This window comes from Ictidomys tridecemlineatus, chromosome 2 (assembly GCF_052094955.1).
Source record: "Ictidomys tridecemlineatus isolate mIctTri1 chromosome 2, mIctTri1.hap1, whole genome shotgun sequence".
NCBI classification, from domain to species: domain Eukaryota; kingdom Metazoa; phylum Chordata; class Mammalia; order Rodentia; family Sciuridae; genus Ictidomys; species Ictidomys tridecemlineatus.
Window position 1 is genome coordinate 49414574 of NC_135478.1, and position 27636 is coordinate 49442209.

The 27636-nt window shown below is 38.0% G+C and overlaps 1 protein-coding gene across 3 annotated transcripts in view; it reads right to left on the reverse strand.

Moving 5' to 3' along the window:
* Cfap20dc (CFAP20 domain containing) overlaps positions 1–27636 on the reverse strand; it is a 218867-nt gene that overhangs the window by 77261 nt on the left and 113970 nt on the right. Inside the window, exons 8-12 of one of the 3 annotated variants that reach the window (XM_013361383.4) lie at positions 17392–17528; positions 16764–16926; positions 14415–14531; positions 13026–13145; positions 10802–11127 (exon numbers count right to left, since the gene is read on the reverse strand). In XM_013361383.4, coding sequence (XP_013216837.3) covers positions 10802–11127; positions 13026–13145; positions 14415–14531; positions 16764–16926; positions 17392–17528 — 863 coding nt within the window. Of the gene's footprint in view, positions 1–10801; positions 11128–13025; positions 13146–14414; positions 14532–14612; positions 14682–16763; positions 16927–17391; positions 17529–27636 lie in introns of all 3 variants that reach the window. The other 2 variants (XM_040289646.2, XM_040289647.2) reach the window with 2 other exon arrangements.

The following is a 27636-nucleotide window of genomic DNA, read 5'->3' on the forward strand; positions in this document are numbered from 1 at the left end:
AATGGTGGTTCTACTTTATGTTTTCTTGTTTATTTCCTTATTTGCTTTTGAATTATGGTCCTTTTTTGTGCATTTGAAGTCTTACCCAGAAAATTATTGCCTGACTATTATCTTGAAGTTTTTTCCTTTGTGTTTTCCTCTGGTAGTTTCCAAGTATTGGGTCTTAATGTTAAGATCCATTTTGAATTGAGTTTTGAACAGGGTGAGAGATCGGGGTCAAACTTCACCCTGCACATTGATATGCAGTTTTCCCAGCCCCATTTGTTGAAGAGGTTGTCCTTTCCCCATGTATGTTTTTGACACCTTGGTTAGCCAGTCTTTTCATTGCTGTGACCAAAACGACCCAGCAAGAATAATTTAGAGGAGGAAAAGTTTATTTAGGTCTCATGGCTTCAGATGTCTCAGTCCACAGATGGCTGACTCCATTCCTCAGGGCCTGAGGTAAGGCAGGACATCAAGACAGAAGAGTGTGGTGGAGGAAAGTGGCTCAGAACAGGACCCCCAGGAAGGAGAGAGGGAGGGGGGAAGGAAAGGGAGTGGGAAAGAGAGAGATCTCTTCTTCCAGCAAGGAGAAGACAGACCCCAAAGGCACATCCCAAGGACCCACCTCCTCCAGCCGCAACCCACCTGCCTACAGTTACCACCCAGTTAATCCCTATTAGGGGATTAATGCACCGATCAGGCCCAATCATTTCACCTCTGATCGATCTTGCTTTGTCTCACACATGAGCTTTAGGGACACCTCATATCTAAACCATAACAGCCCCTTTGTCAAAAATCGGGGGGCTGTAGAAGCGGGGGTTATTTTTGGGTTCTCTGTTCTTTGCCACTGTTCTTTGGTTTGTTTTTATGCTAATATCATGCTCTTTTGGTTAGTATGGCTCTGCAGGGTTTTAAAATCAGTTACAGTGAAGACTCCATCTTTGTTCTTTATGATTGAGATTGCTTTGGCTATCCAGAGTCTTTGGTGTGCCACATGAATTTTAGGATGTTTTTTTTTTTCTAGTTTTGTTTAGAGCATCTTTGGTATTTTGATGGGGATTGTATTAAATCTATGGATCCCTTTGGGTAGTTTGGCTATTTCAACAATATTAATTCTTCCAGTCTGTGACCCTGGGAGTTCTTTTGTGGAGGCACATTTTAGATATCCTTCACTTGTCTACCTTTCGGCCCCTCACTAGCAAGCTCTCTAACATCAACTGAATTTGGTCCTCAAGGACTAGTCATTGACCTTGGAGAATGCTGGATATTACAGTTACCCTACAAGGGGGAATAAAGTAAAAATCAATTTAAGCAGAAACTTGTGGTGGATAAAATATTGAACACAAGTTCATAATAATTTCACATCTATTCTTTTAAATTTTTTTTGCAGTACTGGGGATTGAGCCCAGAGGTGCTCCCTGACTGAGCTACATTCTCAAGCTCTTTCTTATTTTGTATTTTGACACAGGGTCTTACTAAATTGCCGAGGCTGGCCTTGAACTTGTGATCCTCTTGTCTTAACTTTCCAAGGAACTGGGATTATAGGTGTGTATCACCAGGCCTGGCATAAGTTCATATATTCTATGAATGAGGCATTAACTTTAATCTGAAAAGAGTAAGTAAATTACTAAAAGTAATGATGTAAATACATATAAATCATTTTATAAAATGCACTTCTATATGGTACCTGATCTCATATATATATATATATATATAAAACCTCTGAGTCAGAAGAGAGCAATTAAGAATTAGTTATTCATATTTATTCCAGAGAATGTTTAAACAAAGAGCTCTGGTTCAGAGAAAGTTACCTAAAATAGCTGAGAATTATATGCTTTTTCTTCCTGATAAGCTGATTCCCCAGAAACAGAAAGAACTACATATTTTGATATTTAACTTATTGAAATGAGGAAATAGGACTATAAATAAAGGTGGTCTAGCAAATCACTTTTGCCTTACTTTTGGACTGTTTGACTATTTAAGAGCAATGGATGATAAAATATGTTTTAGAAAGTATTTTTCTTACATGGAAATTTGTATTATAGAAAGTATATTTTCCTACAAAACCACGGAATCTCCTCTTAAATAGGATTGCTTGGAAAGCTGAAAGTGAGAGCTAGAAGAATTTTAACAAGTGTGTAGTTCTGTGATTCTCCATAGGAAAGCAAAGTTTAAATTTTTAAGATCTGAGAAGGCAAACATAAAATCAATAACCATGAAAGTAAATAATGGAAAAGTGAAATATGGTACGATTTTTATGTTATAAAATAATACATTTTATGCTATAATTTTTTTCTCACCATCATGTATTTAAAGGAGTAACTATTTGATTCTTGCATGTACTTCTTTGGTAGATTTTTCCAATTTGACCCATTTTAAAAGATTATATAACAATTAAATTAGTGTCAAATGATAAACAGAACAAAGAAAAAATAAAACTAGATTATGTTTAAAAACACGATTTGGTGTCTGACAGTGTATATTTTAACACTCAGTTTTAGTAAGCTGTTACTCTACCCTTCCATTTATAGCCACACTGGAAAAAATATTAGCAAATATTGGCCTTAAAGAAAATATTTGGGGGATGGATTGGACTGTTTCTTCCTGAACGTTTGGCCACCATGTTCTATGACCTTTCCCCTCAGCAGTGAAGTATATATGCAAAGGAGAGAGCCTGCTCTAGGGCGAGCTGGGACAGGGAGAGATTTATCAGAGGTTGTAATGAGAAGGGAGCTGTTAATGTCCTGCTTCTCTTGCTTTCTGCCTCCTCAGAGGCCAGCCTTGCTCTGGGCACTGCAGATGCTGGGAATATAATAGTAGACCAATACATGATCCCTGCCATCCGGGGACTTTATCTTGAGGGCAACAATGAGTTATCACATGAGGCAGGAGAATGAAGATATGGATGTGAGTTGGTGGCTGTTGTTTGTGGTAGTGCTGGGATGGCTTGTGGAGACAGGAGGAAGGGAGGCCAATCGGGAGACTAAAGCACTGTTACTAGAGACACCGAGGTGTCTGTGTTCAGAAAATGAAGAGGGAAAAGCCAGACTGATTGGAGCATTCAAGCCAGTATGTGGAAGGCAGAGGATGTCATACTTAATCACTCTGGAAATCTCTGAAACGAGATCTGAGATTCTCGAACCCTGTCATGTTAAGATTTTTTTCCTTCTCGTGGGCAGGAGTTGGGATTAGCAGACAACTGTGCTCTCCGACGTGGGTTTTCAGACCTCTGCTAAGAACCAGTTTGTCTGTAGTGAAGAATGAGAACAGACTATGGAAGGATCTTTTAGGAACATTTCTTCTTAGCACTCACCTGGGCCTAAATTTTGTCCATGCAATAGACATTGGAGAAATTTATTTTTTAGAGTCCCAGCTAGGATAAAGAAAAGATGTTGAGTGGGTGAGAATAGTTCTGTCCCTAGAACAGTCCCTGCTGGCCTTAGCTGCTGGGGCACCCTGAGGATGTTCATATGGTTGAAGAGCCCTGCCTTCAGGTGGGAAATTGGACAGGGTGCCAGCGAGACCAGAAACAGGCCCAGTGCTCTGCATCACTAGCAAATGGAGTGGTGGTTCTTACATTTTTTTTTTTTTACGGATATACAAAAAGAAACAAAGTTTAATCTTGTCTATAGAAGAAAGTAAACAGAAAATGTAGCAAACATTCCTTAAGCTTTAATTCTAGGACTGTACATTGGTAGAACTAGAGGAGAGGGTTTTTTGTTTTTTAAATTTGGTTTGGCTGCTAGACAGTGCTGTCTCTTCTGCAATTCAAACAGTATTGTTTGATTGTCGGTAACTGTCATATGCAACTGGCAGTAGGACTTCTGTGATCAAAGACCCTCTCCTTATTCATTTATAATATATTTTCACATGAAAAAAATATGTATATGTATTTTGTATATGACATAGGCAGAGCCTAGTAGGAACTTCTGCAATGAACATTAATTCAATAAATATTTATTAGGCTCCTGCTATGTGTATGGCACTTTGTAGGTACTACAGGAGAGTCACAGGGCAGAGGACATGCACAGAGCAGGAGTACTATGGTACAGTTAGAAGCAAGAAGTGCCGGCATGCTATTGCACCATAGGGTGACTCTAGATGACAGTAATAATGCTGTGCTTCTCAAAGAGCTAGAAGAAAGGTTTTCACCATAAAAAAATGATGGCAGTTTAAGGAGATAATATTTAATCTGATTTTAACCAGGAAATATGCATATATGTACCAGAACATCACATGGTACCTGATTCATATGTACAATTTCTATATTTTCATGATCAGTTAAAAATTTTAAAAGTCTAATGGCAGAGAGGACACCAACATAAGTAATACTACCATAACACAGAAGACAGTGAAGTTCATTTAAAGAGTTCCTTATATACTCTTACAGAAATTTAGAGGACCATGTAAGAAGCCAGATGTTTGGTGTATCGTTTGAAAACCCCATAAAAATCAGTTCATTTGGGCTGAGGCTGTAGCTCAGTTGTAAAGCACTAGCCTTGCAGGTATGAAGCACTGGGTTTGATCCTCAGTCCGACATAAAAAAATAAAGATACTGTGTGTTCATCTACAACTAAAAAAATATTAAAAAAATCAGTTCATTTGGTAAGAAGTCTTTTTCTCCTACTGCAGTACAGCAGAGTACACAGTCTTTTCTTCCTTCCAGGAGTTTACTTGGTGTAAGACACTTCTCTTTGCTTGGCTTGAGTAGGGCTGTCCATGGAAATATTCATGAGATGCAGGTGGGCACTGGTCTCACATTGTTCTTAAGGTTCATCCTGGCTTGGAGATCCACTGAGAAAGAGTGGACTTAGCTGTACACCCTGGTGAGCTTATTTCCATGGAAATACATTTCCAGGCTATTTAAAATATATGGAAAGGAATATATGTCCGGGGAATCTGGACAGGTACAAAGACTTGTTTATCTTGGCTGCCCTGGCACCACTAATTCTGGTTTATACCAGATTTGAACAGAGCATGATTGAGCAAGGCAAGATTTAATTAATATTTTGATTGGAGTTGGATCAGCATTTCATTTAGAGAGGAAATGAAAATAAAATATGGTGTTTTTTTACAAGTGGGGCACTGGTAACACCCTATTCTTTAGCAATGCTTTTTGTCCCTTTTATAAAGAAGAAGATGTTGTTTATTGATTTCACATATGTAATTCATTTGGGCTCATCATGTTTTTGAATTAAGTCTTTTTGTATAATTGATATGTATTTGTTACATGCCCGAGAAGTTAGCTTCCTATAATCTGATTGAAAAACAACCATTTCTTTCCCTTTGGTTTATCATTTAGCTACTGAAAACCTGCACAGCAATTGAATATAATTTGTCAGAGTAGCATAGAAGTTGTCATGCCATTTTTGCATTCCAATCATCTGCTCATCTGCTTCTCAGAAGAACAAATACCAAATGCTTTTGATTTAAGTTAATATATATATTTAAAAGTCCCAGATCTCTTGAACAGATCATCTTCTGGGTGCAGAAACATTTGTTTGTCAAATATTCAATCACGCTGCGGTGCCAGGAACATCAATAGAATTTGCCTGATTAACTGTAGCGGAGCATATGTACACTGAAGAGGAGGATGATTTCCCCAAGGAGCCTGCGCTTTCTCTGTTGAACTAGGCTTCTTAAAAGGACATGCAGATGGGCATTTGGACAATAATTTCTGGATGCACAAAATGGATTGCTCTTGCTGAGTTGTAATTTTGAAAAGATAATTTTAATGACTCTGGAGGGCCACCTACTTGGAGCAGATGGGACTGAGGCTCTTTGTAGCACGACTTTAATGTTGAATGAGTCAGGATAGAGCCCTATTTTAGCCTTTGTAAAAGTGGATATTTATTTATATTTTTCAATTGAGTTTTAAATTCAGTCTGCCATGAAAAAAAATCTTGGGTAGCATTCTTAAAAGTTCTGTAACAAAACACATCTGCAATTTCCCAACACGCTTTTGAATTTGTAATTGAGACTGAGCTACAAGTTTTTTACTTTTCATGTGTGAACTAACAGCACCTACTGGTTGGATGATAGCACTAATGAGCAGTCATAATGTGGATATACTTATGTTGTCAGTGATTTGTTGACAAATCATATTTTCCAATAAGCTAGATTTTAAGCTCTTTTAACTGAGAATACTTTAAAAGATTTCTTACAAAAATTCTTATCCACAATCAAATATTTACCTGCAAGATGTTGATCTTTTAGCAAAAATAGTAGAATGGTAGGTTCTATGCAAGTGTTTTGTAACCTTTGTCACCTGCCTAAACAGTGCACAGCCAAGTCATGGGGCCAAGAGGCTGCTGACCTTTGCAGAGAAGAGCTTCAGTAGGCAAAAATGAAGACTTGTTGATGTGAACACCTGAAAGGATTGCTCTTACAGAATAAATATTAAATTTGCCTGGTAGTTCTAGAGAGCATGTTATGTTGTAATTCATAAAATACAGTGTTAAAATCTGAGGGCAACATATTAAAAAGAGCCCTTCCATTTTTATCCAGTATATAAATGGGCATTTAAAGTTTTTCTAGCTGATGCATACACCTGTAATCCCAGTGGCTGGGAGGTTGAGTGAGCAGGAGGATCCTGAGTTCAAAGCTAGCCTCAGCAGACTTAGCGATGCTCTAAGCAACTTAGATCTTGTCTCTAATAAATAAATAAATAAATAGATAGATAAATAAATAAATAAAAATAATAATTATAAAAAGGGTGGGGATGTGGCTCAGAGATTAAGTGCCCCTGGGTTCAATCCCTGGTACCTCCCCTGCCCAGATTTTTTTTTTAAAAGACACATAGAAATATAGGCAGCCACATGTGGGCTACGTATTCTTTCCCATTGTATATGTATAGGGCAGTGTAAGAGAGCAACTAAAAATCATTAGTCAAATTTATAGAGGGGAATGGCTTATAGTCTAATCCAGAAATATATTCTATCATGAAAAATCATAAAACAAAATAGGTACACTATTTTATGACAAAAATATCTTGAAAGCAACACACACTACCAGGAAAGTTGGGAGAAGGGACTGCTCATTGGCAGTTTAATCTATTGTTTGCATGGTTGGCCTCTGTAGGCGTTCACGCAGCTCCATGCAAAGATGTGGAATCTTCCTAGCTAATCTGAACAGAATCATAGTCAGGTCACATAATTCATGTCCAAATATGGGTAATTTAGAGGGCCCAGATATTCCCATCTGAGCTGTTATCACAAGACCAATTGCAAGGCCTCACAGCTATCTCCTTTTGCTTGAGAAACACAGCCAGAGTACTGGGGAAAAAGTGACAGTACTATATTTCTAAAGAAAAATTAAATTGGGGGAGTAATGAAATATTAATGTAAAGCTAATTATTTGAAGTTGTAAACCAGGTGTATACGAGAGAAGCTATGCTGGGAATAATGACATAAACTACAACATGGAAAGAATAATAACAACACGTTTTCATTTCTTCCAGATTCTGCCGGAGCGTGGAAGGTACTCTGTTTTAATAAATTTTCTAAGATAACTCATTTTACACATTAGTTTTGATTATAGAGCTCACCACAAAATATATTTCAATGATGTGCTTTTCTTTTTTTATTAATATTTTTTTAGTTGTCAATGGACCTTTATTTATTTATTTATATTTATTTATTCATCTGCGGTGCTGAGAATGCAACCCAGTGCCACATGCTACACAAGTGCTCCCACTGAGCCACCACCCCAGCCTATGTGCTTTTCAAATAAGAGTGCAACTTCAAAATTAATTGAATACCTGGCATATTAGTAAATATGGAAGTATAGGGAATAAAATATACACGAAGCAAAAAGTAAGATGAGCATATGCAAAAAATTCATATGTAGGACCCATCCACCCCCAAGGCACTGGTAGCCTTGAGATATCTCACACTAAGATCTCAGATGTGAATTATTAGCAACTTAAATTACAAATCACTGAATTTCAAACACTGAAAGTTTATTGTGATTAGCCTTTACTACTGAATGTGTACTTTTCTTCTATCATAATAATCATTTGATTATATCTATTTTATGTGCTACTGAATATATCCAATTTCCCTTTAAAAATTCTCACTGGTCTAATATCAAATAAAGTTTTTTAATTATAAGTTGTAAGCTTCAACCATTGTAAGTAATGTAATTATTACTTGTGTGCCCACTGTTATTTGTAACATAACATTGGTTTTTCCTTAACTATAATTATGTTACTCTAAGGATATAACATTCTAAAATAATAGAACTAATGGTAAGGATTCTTTAATTAACTAAATTGATTTTTCTTCAAAGATTTTATGTAAATAAACATTCCAAATAGATAATCCAATTTTCCTTGATTTATACAATTAATAAATGGGAGAAGTTATCCTACAGGAAAAATAATGGCTAAAAACAAAGGAAGAAGAAAACCCATTTGTTAAAAAAGGGACCATTACAAATTCTAGAACTTGTTCAAATATAGTCCCACATATTTTGTTTGTTGTATTTCTGTATCTTTTTTTTTTTTAAACTGAGGTTTTCTTCTTTTTTTTTTTGGTACTGGGGAATGAACCAGAAGTGCTTAAACACTGAGCCACATCTGCAGCCCTTTTTAATATTTTATTTAGAGACAAGGTCTCCCTGAGTAGCTTAAGGCCCTTCTAAATTGCTGAGGTTGGCTTTGAACTCACGATCCTCCTGCCTCAGCCTCCCCAGCTGTTGAGATTACAGGTGTGCGCAACCACACCTGGCAGTATTTCTGTATCTTGGTTTGCACCTTGTTATTCTCTCAAAAGCAAATCCCAAAGCTTGACAGCATAGTGAGGCTTTTCACCTTCCTGGCTGCCACTCAGGAGGCTCCAAGTGAAGGTGGGCGATGCCAGCACGAGATGGGCCTGCCACCGACTCCAGCCACAGATGAGACTCCAGATCTCAGATGTGAATTATTAGCAACTTAAATTACACTAAGCCATCACACTGGTCACAGCAGCAGGCCCAGCACGGGGTGAGCAGGCCACTATGCCAGTGAGAGCTTGGGTGATTTTTTTTTTCAGTTTCACGTAGTTGGTAATAGACATTAAAGGATGTTACAAGTAGCAAGACAGTATGGAAAGTGATATTGAATTGGGGCTGTGGCTCAGTGGTAGAGCACTTGCTTAGTATGTGTGAAGCACTGGGTTGGATTCTCAGTGCCTCATGTAAATAAAAAAATAAATAAAGGTCCATTGACAACTTAAAAAAAAAAAAATTGTAATGTTCATTTTCTCCTGAAGGTCTGTTGCTTCTTCTCAAAGCTTATCCTTCACATAGATGGAAGAGGTAAGTTCCTTGTGTGATATTATTTAAAGGGAAGGTCCCCAATCATGCTTCCCTCATGGTCTCCCAAGGAACCACCTTTCCCACCTGCTATGAATTTCCAGCATTAGAGGAAGTCTTTTGTGTCAGGTAAGAAAGATGACAGCTGTGTGTCCCTGGAAAGGGAACAAACTGGGTCCCCTTAAGAAAATGAGCTGTATGAACTGATGAGATGAGCCAACTCATCCTGCAGAAGCATTGGTGGCTGGGGTGGGGACACTACTAGATGCTAAAGACAAATGTCCATTTTACCGTTTTTACAGCTTAATATTTTTAAAAGGGTGAAAGGAAAAAATATATTCAACAGAAACATTTAAAATGCCAGCATCAAATGGAGAATTTATGTATAATGGGTTTGTGGTAGGTTTACAGTTTGGCGTGACTAATTGTTTCATTACAGTCAGAAGCAAGCATAGTGTGAACAAAGTATCCTCCGTGTATTTTGCTGAAGGAACTCATTAAAAGTTACAAAACCCCATAATTATTGCCTAAACAATCCCACCATTATTCTCAACTGACTCTGAGACTAGGATCTGTGGACTGTATCTATATCCCACTGACAAATAGGTTTCTTAATCAATTATAGTTACTAAAAAAGAGTTTTGTAAGCATTCATAAAATTTTTCTAATTATTTCTATAATTTATATATTAAGTGATGTGTATATTTTCATTAATCCTTAACTTGACTGTTTTCTGCCTTTAAAATAATTTTTCCCCCAGCAAATACGAATGGCTATTGTTGAGAAGAAAGCTAAAAAAAAAAAAATCTCACATATAAATTCATTTCATATGGAGGAAACGTTATCATAATGTATTAGGTTTTAAACAAATGTTTCCCAAACAATATTCAGTTTGATTTTTCAACAAGTTTTAAGAAAACTTTTTCTTTATGAATTGACTAACTTATATTTAGAGTCTACATAATTCCAAACAGAAAACCTCCTGTTAAGGCAAGTCCCAGCACTAATTCATGATTCATTGTCTCAACTTTAATTGGCACAGTTCTTGAAATTCTGGGGCCATATGGAAAATAATGAGTCCTAATGGGTCTAAGGTGAAAAGACGGCAGGGGAGTAAGAAAGTCAGAAAACCATCCGTTCAGAATGCCTAGCGACTGCGATGCAAAAAAATGTCCCCAGAGATCCAGAAGGACGTGTTCTCAGTGTTTCACTGGTCTCTCTCCATCTTATAACTAAATTGTATATTGTTTCTCATACTGTGAGACAAAGATTAAAATGAAAAAGAAAAAAAGCCTAACAAGCCAATAACTATATCCCATAATTACAGATGATATTGGCAGTTAATAATAAAAAGGCAGCAATTTAGAGTTACCATAACAACCTAATGCCACCAATGACTGACATAGCAATCTGCTGCATGTTTATAAATAGCAGTTGATTTCCCCCATTTCAACTAGTGTTAGTGCTTATCAGAGCTAATGGAGCTACTGTGTTTTACGACTATTTTACTCATCAAGCAGTGTACCTCTTCGCTGCTGTCACCATCATAGAAATCATCCTCCGATTGGGTGTCTTCCCTTCTCCCACTGTTATCGTCTTTTAGATCCAAAGTGAACGGGCATTCCTCTGGGGACAGATTCTGTGTCTTCCCGTGAGGTGCTGATCTTGGTCTAGATGAGAAAGTGAAAATGTCCTTTGGAAGGATCTGGGTCTCCTCTGCCTGCGGGTCACGTTCACTGTCCTTGCTGGCTTCTAGGCACAGGTGTGAAGTGCTAGAGTCATCCAGGAGGGACTGGCTGCCAGATGCCAAATGGGAAATGTGATCATCATTTTCAGGAAATATCCATTCATCTGACATTTGGGAAAGATGACAAAAAATTAGAGTAGTGTTCCATAAAAGTGATATTTTAGGTAGCTTAGTTGGGTTATGATTTCTTGTTGTTGAAACAAGTGATTTATCAAAGAAGGCAGAAGCCAAGGAAGGCAATTTATCCACCATCCTGGAACTTGCTAAACATTTAATCCATAGATCAGTGTCTATAGCTACAGGCAACTCATTTGCATTTTCTCTGCATCCGAGTGGAAACACTGGCCAGGAAATTTGTAAGTCTGAAATAATTATCACCTGTCTGGCAGCAAGTTCTCTATAGCACAACCTCATTAATTTGACATTCCAAAGGAGGAAAATCTCCCAACTCTAAAAGGGTTTGAGTTACTAATATCTCCCTTTAACTACAGGAAGACAGTGTACCGCCCTTAACGAGCTTCTTTAAACAAAATATCTGGTTATTGTTACGATTACAGATCATGGAAGAGAGAAAATTAGACAGAGGTTGACATCTGTCTCCATTCTATGGACTGAAGACAGAGCCATTTGCAGACTAAAACGAATAGACTTTTCAGTAACAGTAAACCCAAAGAAATACTGTTAATCTGAGTGGTGAATTCTGTTCCATGAAATATACCTGTATGTTTAGTTTTAGGACATAATGTTTTGACATGAAAATATTTTTGCACATTATTTGTTTTCTTTAAAAATACTGTATGCTACCACTGAGACATATTTTTATCAAACCCTTTGAAAACTGTCTCTTAACCTGAGGCTACCTTTTTGCAACATCATTTGCCTATATAAAGGGTGATAAATAGACAAAGTCTTAGAGACAGTCTGTTGGGAACAAGGCTTTCATGGTTTCAGGGACAGAGTGTAGGTATATGGCCAGTGGCAGGCTGAACACACACCTGACCACCTTCCCAGGGGTGTAGATGCTCCTGAGTCAGTGTAGCTGTGGACAGGTGTCAGAATAAGTACACTGGGAACTCCATTTTGGACAGCAAACCTTTTGTGTAGTGCTAGGCACATAGTAGGTGAATTGTGAACATAGTGGGGGCTCTAGAAATGCTAGAAAAGGTTACAAAAATGAATGTGTTGTGTTATATAATGCATATGTTAAGGAAATTGGAGAAAAAGATCCTGTTGGGAATCTTCATGATGCAATTTACCAATTTATATGACCTGTTGCCAAACATTTTTAATTGTCAAGAAGTCAAAGTAGAAGGAGTGTTTTATACCACACCAACTCTAATCTCACTACCGCATGCTTTTTTGGAATTTGTACTTTTACCTCAAGTATTTCCATATCAATTGTAATGAATAATTTGGTGTGTTTTCTTAGGAAAATATGTAAATTACTGTGTAATCACAATATTGCAGCAAACAAGATAAATGCAAGAATGATCACCTAAACATCTAATTAGTTTTTCTACACAGTCAGATTTATGCTAGAGACACTAATTGCGCCTAACATTTTAATGAAGGTTTCAACATTGCATAAATAAGACTGACAAACTACAAACACTTTTCATTTATTTTCCTTTTTCCCTTGCTCAAAAACAATTTGCTTTTGTAAAAGGAGCACATACCTGCTAGGCAAGATAGGTGGAGGGCTCAGTGCTCTCTGTTCCAGCCATCTCCGTTTATAAAAAGGGTGGAGAAAAGAAACAATAGAGGGTCTATGGGGAGGGCCACGTTGTCTTGGGAATACTTCATAGTTTTAAGTTTCATTATGAATGGAACAGCCCATTCATAAATAAAATTCTTGTCATCCATTAAAATTAGAAAAGAGAGGTTAAAAAAGGAGATTTACAAAAAATCACAAATTTTTAGCAAATGGCTACATCACAGCTTTTCAAAATGACTAGATTCTAACTGTTTGGCACAATTATAATTTTTAACAGTAAAGACACACCTGCTTGGTCAGGAGACGGAGGTCCTGGGGTGCTGGGGTTCAACGTCTCTGCTCTTTGCTGAATCCCAGTGGTGAGGACAGTTGTTCCTTCATCTTCATTTATGATATTTCCTGAATTGCCTTTATTGGAATAAATATTTTCCACTCTGTTATTGCTTTTGATATTTATAAAGAGTAATTTTTGAAGAATGATATTAATTGGGTATCATTTTCCATTTGATTATTTTCAAATAGAATGAGAGGTCACAATGTAGATATATGCAGGTCTTTTTTTTTTTAACAGAATGTTTTAAGATGAACTCAGCTGATTTTTGTAGCTGTTCACTTTAAAATTCTTTGATATTTGCACAGGGACATTTTAGATTTAAGTTTTATGATATGTGATAAAAAGAATTCCAAAACCCATATCATTTTTAAAGGGGCTTATATTTTTTTTCTTGGGTTTCACATAAGATGGAGTGCTTTAAATTGTGGATGTGTAACCGACGTGATTCTGTAATCTGCATTTGGGGTAAAATTGGGAGTTCATAACCCACTTCAATCTAATGTATGAAATATGATATGTCAAGAGCTTTGTAATGTTGTGAACAACCAATAAAAAAAATAAAAAATTAAAAAAAAATGATAATTCCTACTAAATGTGACTCTTTTAAACCTAGCTTTTTTCTTTAGCTCTTTAAGAAAACAGATGCAGGTATTATTGCAGAATAAGTTTTTCTATTTACTCTTTTATAAAAATAACAGGCTGAATGGCAACCCACCCAGAAACCTCATGGTTTTGACACGTTTGCTAACACAGCATACATGACCGCCTTTGGGCTAGATTCAGGATACAATAATATGTGTATATACCAATCTACACCTGTATGCCTCAAATCCGGCATTAAAGGAATAGCTGTAAAACCATCTCATACTTAACTGGTTGCAAACAGTTTAAATTTTAACCTACATTATACCACATGGCCAAGAATCCAGAGGGAGACCACAAGCATAGCAAGCATTCTGAAAAGAGCCCAATTTAAAAAGAAAAGACATACACGAAATCTGAAGAATTATAATAAAGTTCAATTTTAGGAAAGTCTGCAGGCAGGAACTTCAACTATCACATGTAGGCCATTTTTAAAAAACAACAATTTGAGCTTATTCAGCCTTTGAGAGCACATGCAGGCAGTTCTTTATTTCTGTGGTTGTCTATTTAATCCAGCAAATCTCTGTTAGGGCTCTAGAGCAATTCTTTTGCAGAAAATTTGATTTCCATAATCCCTGCAGAACAGACATTTATATTTTAAATGAATTGGTTCATAATCCTTTGAAATTTACAACCTGCGGAGAGATTCCATTGCCCTGAATAATATACAGATCTAAGATAGTATTGAAATAGTGCCATACCACTGGGTGTCTCTGTCCTTTCTCTGCTGGTGCTTTTTAACCGAAATCTTCTTCTGTTATTATTCTTATCTGCTGATGCTTCTTGAGGGGGATGTGGATGCATAATAGGTAGATTGGCTGGTACATTTTCATATCAAAGAACAAAAGCCAGGACATAAAGTGCTATATCACTTGAAATAATTCAGTAAATATAATTACCACTGTAATGAGAATATTCATGTATCATTTTGACATAGTGTGAAGCTCCGTCAAAAACACAGCTTATTCCTGCAGTAGAAAATAGGTATTTGGTTCCGTTCCAATATTAGGATTGTTTCAGGCTTTCAAAATGACTGATACATTTTATTCGTGAAAGATAACATTTATAGAAGAACTAAAAGCAATTTGATTGATGTTAATCGTGCAACATGCTACATAAGAAATATGAAAAAAAATAAAATTGACAGCCAATACAGGAAAAATTATTCTTCCTTTAAAAGAGGGAATATATATATATATATATAATGTATATAATATATAAATGAGTATATATTTCAACATAAGCTTATATTATGTATATAATATATAAATAGTATATATTTCAACATAAGCTTAGAGAGTATTTTCCAAAAGAACCCTGGAGAACTGAGGTCAAACCTGGAGAAGCCTTCTTAAGTATAATTTAATTCTTTAATAATTATATTCATAGCAGCATTTATTGTTTACCAAATGTTTCCTTTCTTGGTGCAATATGATACACCTAACTGGGTTTTCTCATTGAATCCTCAAAATATTCCTTTGAAGCTGCTGTTATTTATTACTAGAGCTATTGTAGTGGCACCCCCTCCTCCACAGAAAATCTTAACTAAGCTTTCCCAGAAATCTGGACCGTAATTGATTTTAGGACTATCAGTAAAAGAGTCTCTATGGAAGAGTTCAATGTAGGTAAACTTCCTATTTTTCTGTAGCTCTGTTTTACTTGGCCACTGGCCTGGAAGAGATCAGCATTCAGGTGCTCAACACCCCTTTTCCTAGTTTTTCAGAAACATTTGTTCAGTACAGTAGTTTGTAGAAGTGTGTTTGCAAATGCAAAATATGATTTAAAAAAGGCAGATCCTTTAACAAGGCCTCTGACCTGGAGCTGGGCTTCACAGAGATGTCTACATTTCTAAGATAAGAGAAGTTACCAACTGGGCTCCATGGTAACAGCTGGCAGGGGGAGGAAAGAAAGGGGCGAAGAAGCTCTCCCCTTCTCAGGTGCTGTCCTTGAAGGGTTAACTTGCCCAGAACAGTGAAAGAAAAAACTGCTTTTATGTGAACTTCTGCAGTCTGTGAACTTCTGGGCCCCCACCCTTACATGCTGGGTATAAAGTTCTGAAACTACCTGAACTCGGGGTTCAGGGGATTAATTGATTATAGTGAAAGCTGTGCCCTCTCAACCTGAATGCAGTGAAATAAAACTGTTTCCTGCTATTTTAGGTGCCCCGTCTCATCTGTTCTCTACAACACTAGGAGTAATGGTATCCCCATTTTAAAGACAAGGAAACTGAGGCTCAGGGGGTAGAAGAAACAATCACAGCCTCAGACAGTGGTAGAGCCAGGAGTGTACATGCATGTCATTCATTTCTTTATATCATTCATTTCTTGATATTCCATGGGGGATACTATCGGTAATAGTGATCATTCGTTTCCAAATCAGGTAAAATGAAATCAAATGCCTGCTTTTCAAGTCTCGCTAAGGGGGACAGGGAGTTGTAAATCTTGGATTCTGGTCTCAATTGTTTCTGGTGATTACAAACTGCAAACCACTTTACTTTGAACTCAGTCTGTAAAATGGGACAAAGCACTTTCTTCACTCACCGATTGTTTTAGTATCAGTGAGAGAAAATCAAGAGCCCTTTACCAGTGGAAAAGATTCATTAAAAGATGAAATTAAGGCTGGGGGTGTAGCTCAGAGGTAGAGCACTTGCCTAGCACATGTGAGGCACTGAGTTTGATCCTCAACACCGTATAAAAATAAATAAATAAAGGTATTGTGTCCGTCTACAATTAAAAAAAATTTAACACAAGAAGAAATTAAGCTAAGAAAACTTAAAATGTACATGGAGTTTCCAAACTGTAGAGATGATGGGATGCTATTTTATTTCTGTAATCACTACCATAAAGCAAAAACACAGGGTGCTTCAGCAATTTGAAAAAATGGAGTCTATAGAATGATAACATATACATAAGAATTCTAAATATATTTCAGTAGCCACCACCTTTTTTCATTCCTAAATGGTAATTCTCTAGTCATGTCTAGTTATGAATATAACTTCTGATTTATCTTACCATTTCTCACTATTTCCACTAGCTTTCAATCCTTCTTACCATGAATAGGTGTGGTCTGCTTTATTTGGCGAATATTTTCTTTATCTCCTTGTTCCTCAGCCTCAGATATCAGCAAGGTTGACATTTCTGCACTCTTAACACACTTCTCTGTGGTGGTCTGCTGGCAGGATCGGCTATTTTTGGACCCAACAGATCTTACTGTCTGTAAGGAAGAAGAATTGATTTGCACATTTGAAAAATATAGGAATTATACTTGTTTCCCATAGAATCTACAAAGGAAAGAAATGGGATAAATAGTGAGGGAAAATTGGAGGATATGAGGTTAAAAAGTGGTGGAAGGGGAAGTCATTGTAGAGAATTAGAAATGGAAGGAGAAAAATAACCTGACATCAAAGAGAAGACCCGCAGGTCTCTGGGACACGTGAACTGAAATGTGCTCATTTGCTATCTCCATCTTCAGCAGGTAGGAGTTGAATTAGGAGTCACTGAGTATGGCTGAATTTTGGAGGAAACTAAAAAGATTTGAGACTCTATTCACTGTATAGTGTCTGGTCAAGATCCATCTCCTTTTTAGAAAGAACGTGCTCCTATGTATTCGTCTGTAATCCTCTGTCCCCCTTCCTCCTGATCCCTTCCTGGGCCACTTATGCTGGGAATGTGCTCCTACCTCTGTGGAGAGCCTCAAGTTATTCCTTCTGCCAGAGAGTGGAGGTGGTCCAAGAACTCGGGATCCAAAGGCGATGTGACACACATCTTGACTCTTACAGCTCCTCACGCTGCCTGTCGCTCTGTTGATGAACTGATCTGTTTGTTAGAAGAAATTAGTAATGGTCCATTAATGGGCGTAATGACAAACGCCACCTTCCAATACTTGGGCAAGCACAGTCTGGCACTCTGTGATCTGAGTCATCTCTCCCCTCTATAGCATTTATATTTCTTCCTTTCCTTCCCTGTGGTCTGCAATTGAGCCCAGAGCATTCTGCCCTTTTGATTTTCTTATTTTGAGATGGGGTCTTGCTAAGCTGCCCGGGCTGGCCTCAAACTTGCAGTCCTCCTACCTCAGCCTCCCTAGTCACTGGGATTACAGGTGTGTGCCACTGCACCCGACTCCCTTCAGCACTTATTAAAAATGCAGTTACTGCATCCGCTCTATCAAGTTTATACAATACTTTTTTAACAAGGTCCCTCAAGTAATTTTTATACTCACCATCAACTGAGAACCACTGCTACAAGCATTTTCTGCAGAAAAGAAAAGGTACTAAAAATACACCTTATTTTCTCCTTAAGGAAGTAGTTTAAATAAAATTATTCAATTCAACTAAATAGATAGTTAATTGGGTGCTCTCTTAGGCATTTCCCAGAGGTTGTCAGTGACACAAAATAGAGAAGACATCACTTGCCCTCTGGGAATCTGGAGGGAAGTCTGTAGGAGGGTGACAACACAAGTCAATGTTCACAGAGCAGTGGGGGCAAAGGAGTCACCTCTACAGTGGACCTTGAGTAACTGATTCAGTTTCAAAAACAAGACATGTAAGGAGCCCTAAGTAGAGGAAAGTGCCTGAGTCAAGAATGGGGGAGGGGAAGGGCGGGCGTGCTTGGGAGTAGGGCCACCAGTTTAGTTGGAAGGACAGGCTAGAGTCATGCTGAAAACCAGCCTTGAAATGCCAAGAGCCCATCTTAGATTTGGTAGGCAACAGGGGATCCTTGGAGCTTTTAGGAAGACAGCACACAGGGGTCCCTCCAGGTTAGGGCAGGTGTTCACCGAATCATGCTGCCTTTGCTTTTGGGCACACAGCAAATGGACATCTCTGAGCCTTCTCTGCCATCAGATGAGCTGGGACTGCAGTTGGCGGATGGAATGTGATAAGTGTAAACCATCGGCTGGTCCCGTAAACCTCCTGCATGATCTCTGGATGCTCTCCTCCTTCATGTCTTGCCAGAATGCAAAAGATACTGTGAAGGACTTTAGGCCCTGGGGGGAGTCACTAGATGAAAGGAGCCCAGATCTCTGAATGATCATGTGCAAGGCCACCCAAGGAACATGGGGCTGGACTAGATCAAGAGGTTGTTGGCGAACGTAGTTAGTGTCCTCTGACTACCAGCAGGTGAGGGTAATGGCCCTTGAAACGCTGTCCCTACCTGGAAACTTTGCAAGGTTCCACCTACAAGACAGGACCAGCTAGAATATTCCAATGGTGGCCCTGGGGAAGTCCACATTGGCCTCTGATCTGGATATGTAGAGGAGCTCCTGTCCAAGGGTACAGTGCCATGTGTCCCTGATACTGCCTCGTGAATGTGTGCTGCCGTAGTGGTTCCTGTTCAACCTGTACCCCAGAACCTGCTCCGTGGTCTCAGTGGCCTGCTGTAGAACCGTCATTTTACATGTGACAGTGGAATTAAAACCCACTCCCTTGCAGTGGCCCAAGAAAAGGCACACAGGTTTGTGAACCATCCTGTACTTAGCAAGTTCCAGATATCTAGGTCTGCATGGACATTATGTGTGTGGATGTGTGGCTGTTTTCTTGCATCTGTTTCTGTGCTTATAATGAAGCTGACCATATGGGCAGGGGCGAGATCACCAAGTTGAACTGAAAGAGTTTTTGCTGGACAGAAGGTCTGGGATGGACATTGAAGTGGTACCAGTTTTCTTCAAGTTCCTGATGCCCTGTTGGGTAGAAGAGAGATTTTCCTTGTCTAAAGGATGGAATCAAGACTAATGTGTAGAATTTACTTTTAGCCCAACATAAGGAATATCTTTCTCTAATTAAAGCACATCTGGTTGTTGAGGTATTAGGCTTTTTTTTTGTTGTTGTTGTTCATTTTGAAGGTGTCTAAGCAGAAGTCTGGACTCTGGGAGGCAGATTCCAATGTCCAATGACTCCTTAATTTGTATCTCGAGCCTGATTCTCTTTTCTGTACTCCACTGCTTGTATTCGGTAGTTTTCTTGATCAGCTCTTCTCTGATGTCTCAAAGATATTCAAACAGGACACCTGACTTAATGAATCAACCATCCATCCATCCACATTGAGCGACAGGGCCTAGGCTTGACACCTTCCTGCACCCTCTCCATGTCATGTCCCTGTTTCCTTGTCTCCACCAGCACTGCTATTCAAGTGTCATCCTTCCTCTCCTGGATGGCCACACAGCGTAGCAAGTGACTTGCTATGTCTGCTTTGCTGTCTTGTTCCATTCTTTCTCCAAAATGCAGCTATAGAGGTGATTTTTTTTGTTGTTGTTTGTTTTTTTGTTTTGATACTCAGGATTGAATTCAGGGGTGCTGAACCACTGAGCCACATCCCCAGCCCTTTTTATATTTAGAGACAGGGTCTCACTGGGTTGCTGAGCATCTCTCTAAGTTGCTGAGGCTGGCCTGGAACTTGCGATCCTCCTGCTTCAGCCTCCTGAGCCACTGGGATTACTGGCGTGGGCCAAGGTGGTCTTATACAAACGTAAGTCTGGCCAAATCATTTCCTTTCCTTCACCAAGGCTTTCAGTGATTCCCCTGCTGCTCCTAGGACTAAGAGGAAAGCCCTTCATATCACTTGTAGACACCTGTTCTCGCACATCTTCATACCTTACACCCCTCATTTTCTGCTCTCAACAGGCTGCCAGAGCTTCGGTACCTGCTGGTCCCAGTGGCTAGAAGGCTCTTCTTTCTTTTCAATCTTCCTGGACTTCATTCATGTAAGTTCCCCCAATAGAGGTGCTTCCATAATAAGGGGGCTTGCCCTCACACAACTTGGGAGCACTGCACTTTCCCACGTCTGTGGCATTCCCTAATTAATGTGAGCTTTGTTAGACATAAATGTGGTGGCTTATGTCACCTTGAACTTCAAATGCCCCTCCCAGTGCTTGACCCAGAGTGGGCACCTATGGTAATCGATCCCTGCTGTGCAAAATGAATCATTAAATGAGTCAGAAGGGGAGTTGGATTAAATGACTCAAATATTTCTTACTATAATTAGAATTTCATTTTAGGCAAAATTCACCTGGGGGTTTTATGTATTCGTCAAGGAGGAGTTCTGGACAGGACAGGGCAACTCCAGGATGTGAGGATCATGGAGGAGGGTCACAGTTCATCTGAATGACAAGGCTGTCAGCAGCAGTGCCACGGCACCATGATAAGATGGCCATTCGTGTCACATGGGCAAGGTTTTAATGTTGCCAAACCAACCTGGACATACGTGCATTTGTATTTTTTTCCTGGTCATTTATAAATATCCACTTGAATCAACATAACACTGTTCATTTCTCAAGATTGATAATAGAAATGGTAGTTGAATTTGGCAACATCTATTGTAGACACCATTTGTATTTTTTATGGTCAAGTACAACAAGTTCTGGACTATGTACTGTGTCCTTTAATATGGATTTTCCCAGAAAAGTATGGCCACTGAGGGTACAGAAGGGCTGTATGGGATGTGGTGTGAGTCTACAGGGGAATCCCACACCTGCACAGGGGCCTTCTCCTACCCCCAATCCTGGGGGCTATTCAGCTTTGGGTCTTTCTGATCTAATGTTTTACAAGGAAAGTTCTCTTGAGTTTCTTCATGTTTGTCTAAACACAGGTTCCTCCTAATCAGTTTAGGTTCTTTGAGTGAAAGCCTATTTCTTTGGTACCACATGTACCCCATGTGCTGAGCCCAGGTTAGCACATGGTAGATAATGGACAGATATCACCAGCATTATGAAGACCATGCAAGATTAAACAGAGGATTTGGGGAGGAGGGAGAAGTTTAGCAATCATACAACATAGTTCTAGCTATAATTAAAAAATGAACATGTTAACTAATCATAATTATTAATAAAATAACTCCCAAATATCTTTGATTTCATAGAGAAACCTTTTGCTTAGCAGTAGACACCCGTGACTTTTAAAGATTCAGCCGAACCCAGTATGCTATAAACCTCTAAATCACAGAAAATTAGATGTTTTAAAATTATTTTATAGTATATTATTTTGGAAAATATTACTTTTATTGTTTTACAAAAGAATCTATTCTAGGATTGCTTTAAAGAATAGTCTACCATAGTGTATTTAAATTTAAAACTATTGGTCTGGGGCTGTAGCTCAGTGGCAAAGCACTTGTCTAGTACATGTGAGGCACTGGGTTCAATCCTCAGCACCACATAAAAATTAACAAAATAAGGGTATTCTGTCCATCTAAAACTACAAAAAAGTTTTTAAAAAATTATTTCTAAAACTTTTACACACTTAGGCATACAAATGTACACACACACATATGTGATTATATTTATGAAAAACATGTTTATTTATTTTACATTGTGGTATATTCCCCCCCCCCCCAGAAAACAGGGTATATCAAAACTCCACTATTCAGGATCTCTTAACAAACCTCTTTAAGTTTGTTATTACAATTAATCTACCAATTCTTGTTTCACTAAATAATTCTGTTTATGATCCAGTTAATTGTCATAATTATCTGTATAAACATGCATTATGCTATGTATTTACTGTAATGGGGCCTTAATTAAAACCTACAAGTAAAGGTAATTTAGATCTCTGGTTTCTCAAGGAAAAAGTAGAAGAGACAAAGTTCCTATAATGAGTAAAATCTTAATAAAAGAAAACTACAAGCAGAAATGCATGCCTTTTGAATTTTAAAAGGAGCTCTTTTAAGAGCTGATATCAATATGCATAAAATAAGGTTAAAAATCAAGATTAGATTAAAGTCATGCTGTAGGCATTTCATTTTCTTCAGTTTGTAGGAAATGAAGTTGGTGTAGGTCAGAAATGTTACTGTTAATTATTTTGCTCTTTTACTGAGGAACAGTGTCTTTGTAGTTAGATTGTAAAACCTGAGGGGCTAGTCTCTAATTGCCTTTTAAAAAAATAAACATTCATTTTTGTCTCAAGATACAGTGTTCTAATTATTATAGTCATTTAAGTTTGCAGGGTTTTCGGAGCTTAACCAGAAAAACCTGTGGAATTTTCCACCCTAATCACTGAGGGGTCATGCTTAACACTTCCGTCTGTTATCTAACAAGCAAATCATAACTGAAGCTGGCCCCAAAGGCCAGAATGTGAGTTGGATTAATTTTTATGTTAGTGTATATGTGTTGTTATAAAGAATGCAAAAAACTAAAACAAGAATTAAAAAACCCCCAAATCTTGCATTAGTATGGCAATATTATTTTAGATGAGGTAGTTAACCTAAGCCATACTTTCTTCATTCATAAGATTGGGATAATAATGCTACTTAAACGATGAATTTTTCATTAGATTATGCAAAAAATAGATATAATGTACAAAATTATGTGTCTAGTAGGGGCAAATGCTTAGTTAATATGTTATTAATCCTTTCCATCTTGAGTAGTGTTTATTGGCTTATAAAGCCCACTCACAGCCATTTGTTCCTGCCTTCTCCCATTCTTTCAGTAGTGACTGGGCACTCAAGTCTGGGAACTCACTGCATAAGATAGATAATGAGTGAGGTTGCTAGCCACCTCCTCCAAGATGCTCATAGTCTCTTGGAGGAGATGGATGTTAAAGCCAGTAATTGATAGATGACCATGTGATTATGACTGGGTTAGGAGCTAAGAAGGAAAGGTTTAAAGGGATTAAGTGTTTTTGAGAGCAGTTTAGCATCTGGTCTTTGGGGCCAGGGAAATAACATTCAGATGATGCTATCACGATGTGTACTAGATCTCCCCACCCCCACTGGGTATTATTACTTTATCTCAGCAGCAGAAGAAACTAAGGCTCACCCCATCTGTCCACTCTCAGAGCAGGGGCTCAGAATCCAAGTGCCAGAATGTCTTTTCGTGCTTGCTTTCTCACACGTGGTGCTGCGTTTACAGGGCCACAAAGGCCTCATGGGAGATTCTCCCCTTATCCAATATGAATTTTCTGTGCGATTTTTATAAAGCCATCTAACTAAAAACTTCCATTTCGCTATCTGAGTAGCTGGGATTACAGGTGTGAGCTACCAAGCCTGGTTGGTTTTGCTGTCTGAAAAATGGATCTATTAAAGATGATACAGATAAGTACCAGAACTTAATGAATATGATAATGCAGGGCAGGGGATGAGGACTCATGGGTTTCTGAGGAATCGGCACAGAACACAGCAAAAATAATAGCTGGAGTGTCCTTTTTCAGAGGAAGAAAGCCAGGAGTAGAGGAAGCAGGGTAACTGAAGTGCTTCCCTGCCCAGCAGGTACCACATCCATAAGAAGGCATCTATGGAATTGGGGAAACTGTGGCTAAACTGAGTGAAATGCCCAGTGAAAACTGTTAATTAAGGACTTCTTTAGATCTGCCGGAGGACTGGCAGTTTGTAAACCCTGGAGGTACAATGAAGTGGAAGGCAGCTAGGTAAATGCTGAAGCAGGAAAGGCCCTGCCTGATTACAATCAGCCTTCACGCTTTGCAAATAATTAAAATCAGTACATAGCCTTATCTCATTAATAAAAAGTTTAAGACATTTTTGAAAGGCAATAAAATAATACCAAAAACTAAAATTAGAATAATTTTTTCCACTGAACTGGAGTAGGACCTTAGACAGCGTAGAAACATCATTTGTGTGTAAAGTTAGGATATGCTGACAAGATAAAAAAGTAATAATTCACAGGATATTACTTTTCTCTACCAACTCTTAATGTATTAAAAAGTCAGAATGAATCTAGTGTTTGTTCCTTATTCTCGAGGAGCACAGAAATCTTGTTATTTTTTTTAAGGCAAATGATTTTATTATCTCAAGAAAGCTTTCCATTTTGAATAACAAGCACAGATATTTACGGGCCTGGGTAGGTAATTTCCACCATTTGGGCTTGGAAACAGGGCTGTTTCCTGTACAGCGAGCAGCCTTCTAGGAAGATGCTGCTTGGAACTACCAGGAGTAGAGGAAGCAGGGTAAACTGAAGTGGCTTCACTGCCCAGCAGTGCTTAAAGGGACTCAGCTGTTAAAATGCAGCTCTGAAACCAGGTTGCGTGGGCCATCCCAGCTCTGGCACCCACTGATTTTTTTTTTTATTAGTTGCTCAAGACAAACAATGATCTCGACATATCATACATTTGATTCAAATAGGGTATGAATTCTCATTTTCTACGTGTACAGATTGCAGGATCACATTGGTTATACATCCATGTGTATACATACAGCAATCCTAGTGTCAGTTGTATTCTGCTGCTCTACCTATCCCCCCCCCTCCCCTCCCATCACCTCTCTCTACCCATTCTACTGTGACACTTATCTCTCTCTTTTTTTCTTCCCTTCCCCCTCACACCATCGTATATGTATTTTGTGTAACCATGAGGGTCTCCTACCATCTTCCCTGCAATTCCCCTTCTCCCTCCCATTCCCTCCCACCTCTCTTCCTTGTTTCGTGGAATCTTCTAATGCTCTTCCTCCCTGTTCTGTTTTTTGAGTCGCCCCCCTTATATCAGAGAAGACATTCGGCATTTGTTTTTTAGGGATTGGCTAACTTTGCTTAGCATAATCTGTTCTAATGCCATCCATTTCCCTGCAAATGCCATGATCTTGTTATTTTTTAGTGTTGAGTACTATTCCATTGTGTATAAATGCCACATTTTTTTTAATCCATTCATCCATTGAAGGGCATCTAGGTTGGTTCCACAATCTAGCTATTGTGAATTGTGCTGCTATGAACATTGATGTAGCTGTGTCCCTGTAGTATGCTCTTTTTAGGTCTTTTGGGTATAGTCCGAGAAGGGGAATAGCTGGGTCAAATGGTGGTTCCATTCCCAGCTTTCCAAGGAATCTCCATACTGCCCTCCAAATTGGCTGCACCAATTTGAAGTCCCACCAGCCATGTAAAGTGTACCTTTTTCCCCACATCCTCGCCAGCACTTGTTATTGTTTGACTTCATAATGGCTGCCATTCTGATTGGAGTGAGATGGTATCTTAAAGACCCACTGATTTTTGATCTTTGAGAGCCTCGGTTTCCTCATCTACAAAACAGTGCTTATGCTGTGAGAGGGGGGTCAGTGGGATAACTAAAGGGTTCAGTGCTGTTAGCTCTGTGATGCTAGACAGTGATGATTTTTTTTTTTTGCTCAATATCCTTATCTGCTCAAATCAGTATCAATCTTCTGTGCAGTTTTATAAAGTTGTCTAACTACAGCTATAAATAGGACTTCTATAGCTTGAGGATCACATTTCAGTGGGAGAGAGAGCAATATGTAGACAATTAAGTCAACAGGAAAATAAAGGTAGTGATAAATGCTGTGTTGAAAATAAAAGCAGAATGGTGTGACAGACTGTTTTGGGGGTTACTGAAGGATGATTACAGTCACAGGTTTGCCACTAGTGGAAATGTATATGAAATTCACAGTCCAATGAAAATATTTAAAAATCCATACTGATATTCATATATGTATATATATATATATACTGTATATATTTACACATGTATATATTTACATATATAAAATATATATGTGTGCACAAATAAACTGTATTTTTTTCTTATACAAAAAATAAAAATAGTTGTTTAATATTTAACTATACATTTGTAGAGTTTACTTTGTCAATTATTAAATTGGGTTTCCTTCCCATTATTTGATTTCAATGGAACTATTGACATTAAGTAGAGAAATGTATGTGAATTTTATAGCAATTCTTACAGTTTTTCAAAATACAGAAAGTATAAAAATGCAATCAGAAATGTCCCATAATCACTCAAACATATTATTGACATCAATCATGAATATAGTTATAAAAATAAATTTTCTACTGAATAATAGAGAAAGATACAACATGAGAAGTAAAAGTATTCTCTCTCTGCCTCTGCCTTCACTAGGTTCCTGCTTCCAAAGATAAATAAGTTTTCTTAAAAATCATGGATATCCCATACCTAGGTGACTCTCTCTGTTATTTACACCAGAGGGATCATACTGAAGCATCTTTCTGTTTCCACTTTTCACTGACTGAGATAGCTCTGAGACCTTCTCAGGCCACCACAGGTAGAGCAGGTCCTTGTTTGGACTGCTGTGTGACATAGAATTGTGTGGTTATTGAATCAGTTCCCTACTGTGCACAAGTAATTTGTCTCCCAGTTTTTGTTATTATAAGCAGTGTTGCACAAACTAAAGAAGCAGTGTCAAGGTTGGTACAAATCAGTCCTGTGAGAGTAATGCAGTTATCAAACTAATTAAATGCATTTTTCATATTTAATACTATGTTTTATATTATTAAAGTTTTTCAATATTTGCTAGATTTTTTTACAGAAAAATTAAAATTCACTCCATTTGTGATATCTTTCCTATAACAGAGTTCATAGATATTGACCAATATCCATTCTAAATTTTTTCACGCTTAAAAAAATTAAAATATGTTTTTATTAGTGCAAGATAGGTACACCTAATATGAAGGAATAGGACCAGGTATATTTCATTTTTATTGAAGATGGGGAAGAGAATATATAATTCAAAGGTAAGAGAAGACTTGGTTTTATTTTGAATTATTATCAGATTTTAGAATTAAACATTGTAGGATCTCTTTAACCAACATTCAAACTTAAGACAAGGTTAATCAGAGTTGAAATTTAGAAATTAAAGAGTGCCTTGGTTTTCCTGAAGTCAGAATGCTTTTCCTTTTAGGTTTCTCTGCATCACAGTATTTTTATTTTACTTGATTTGAATCTTGCTTTCATAACATGGAACCCAAAGGAGAATTCTAGAATGGATTTTGCCAATGCCAAAGATAGCTGATTATTTTGTTTCTTTGCTAGATACTGCATTAATTTACCCTTTGCAACTGTGCTAGAAACTAGGGATGTCAGTCTTCTCTTATTTAAAAAAGGAGTAAGAATACAATAAGATTGCTGCCATGGAAAGGGGGGCACTTGGGAAAACTGCCTTATAATTTTAAGTAAATTACTAGTTTTGATTTGTGCTTAGTGGACCACTGCATCCTGTCATTAGTGAC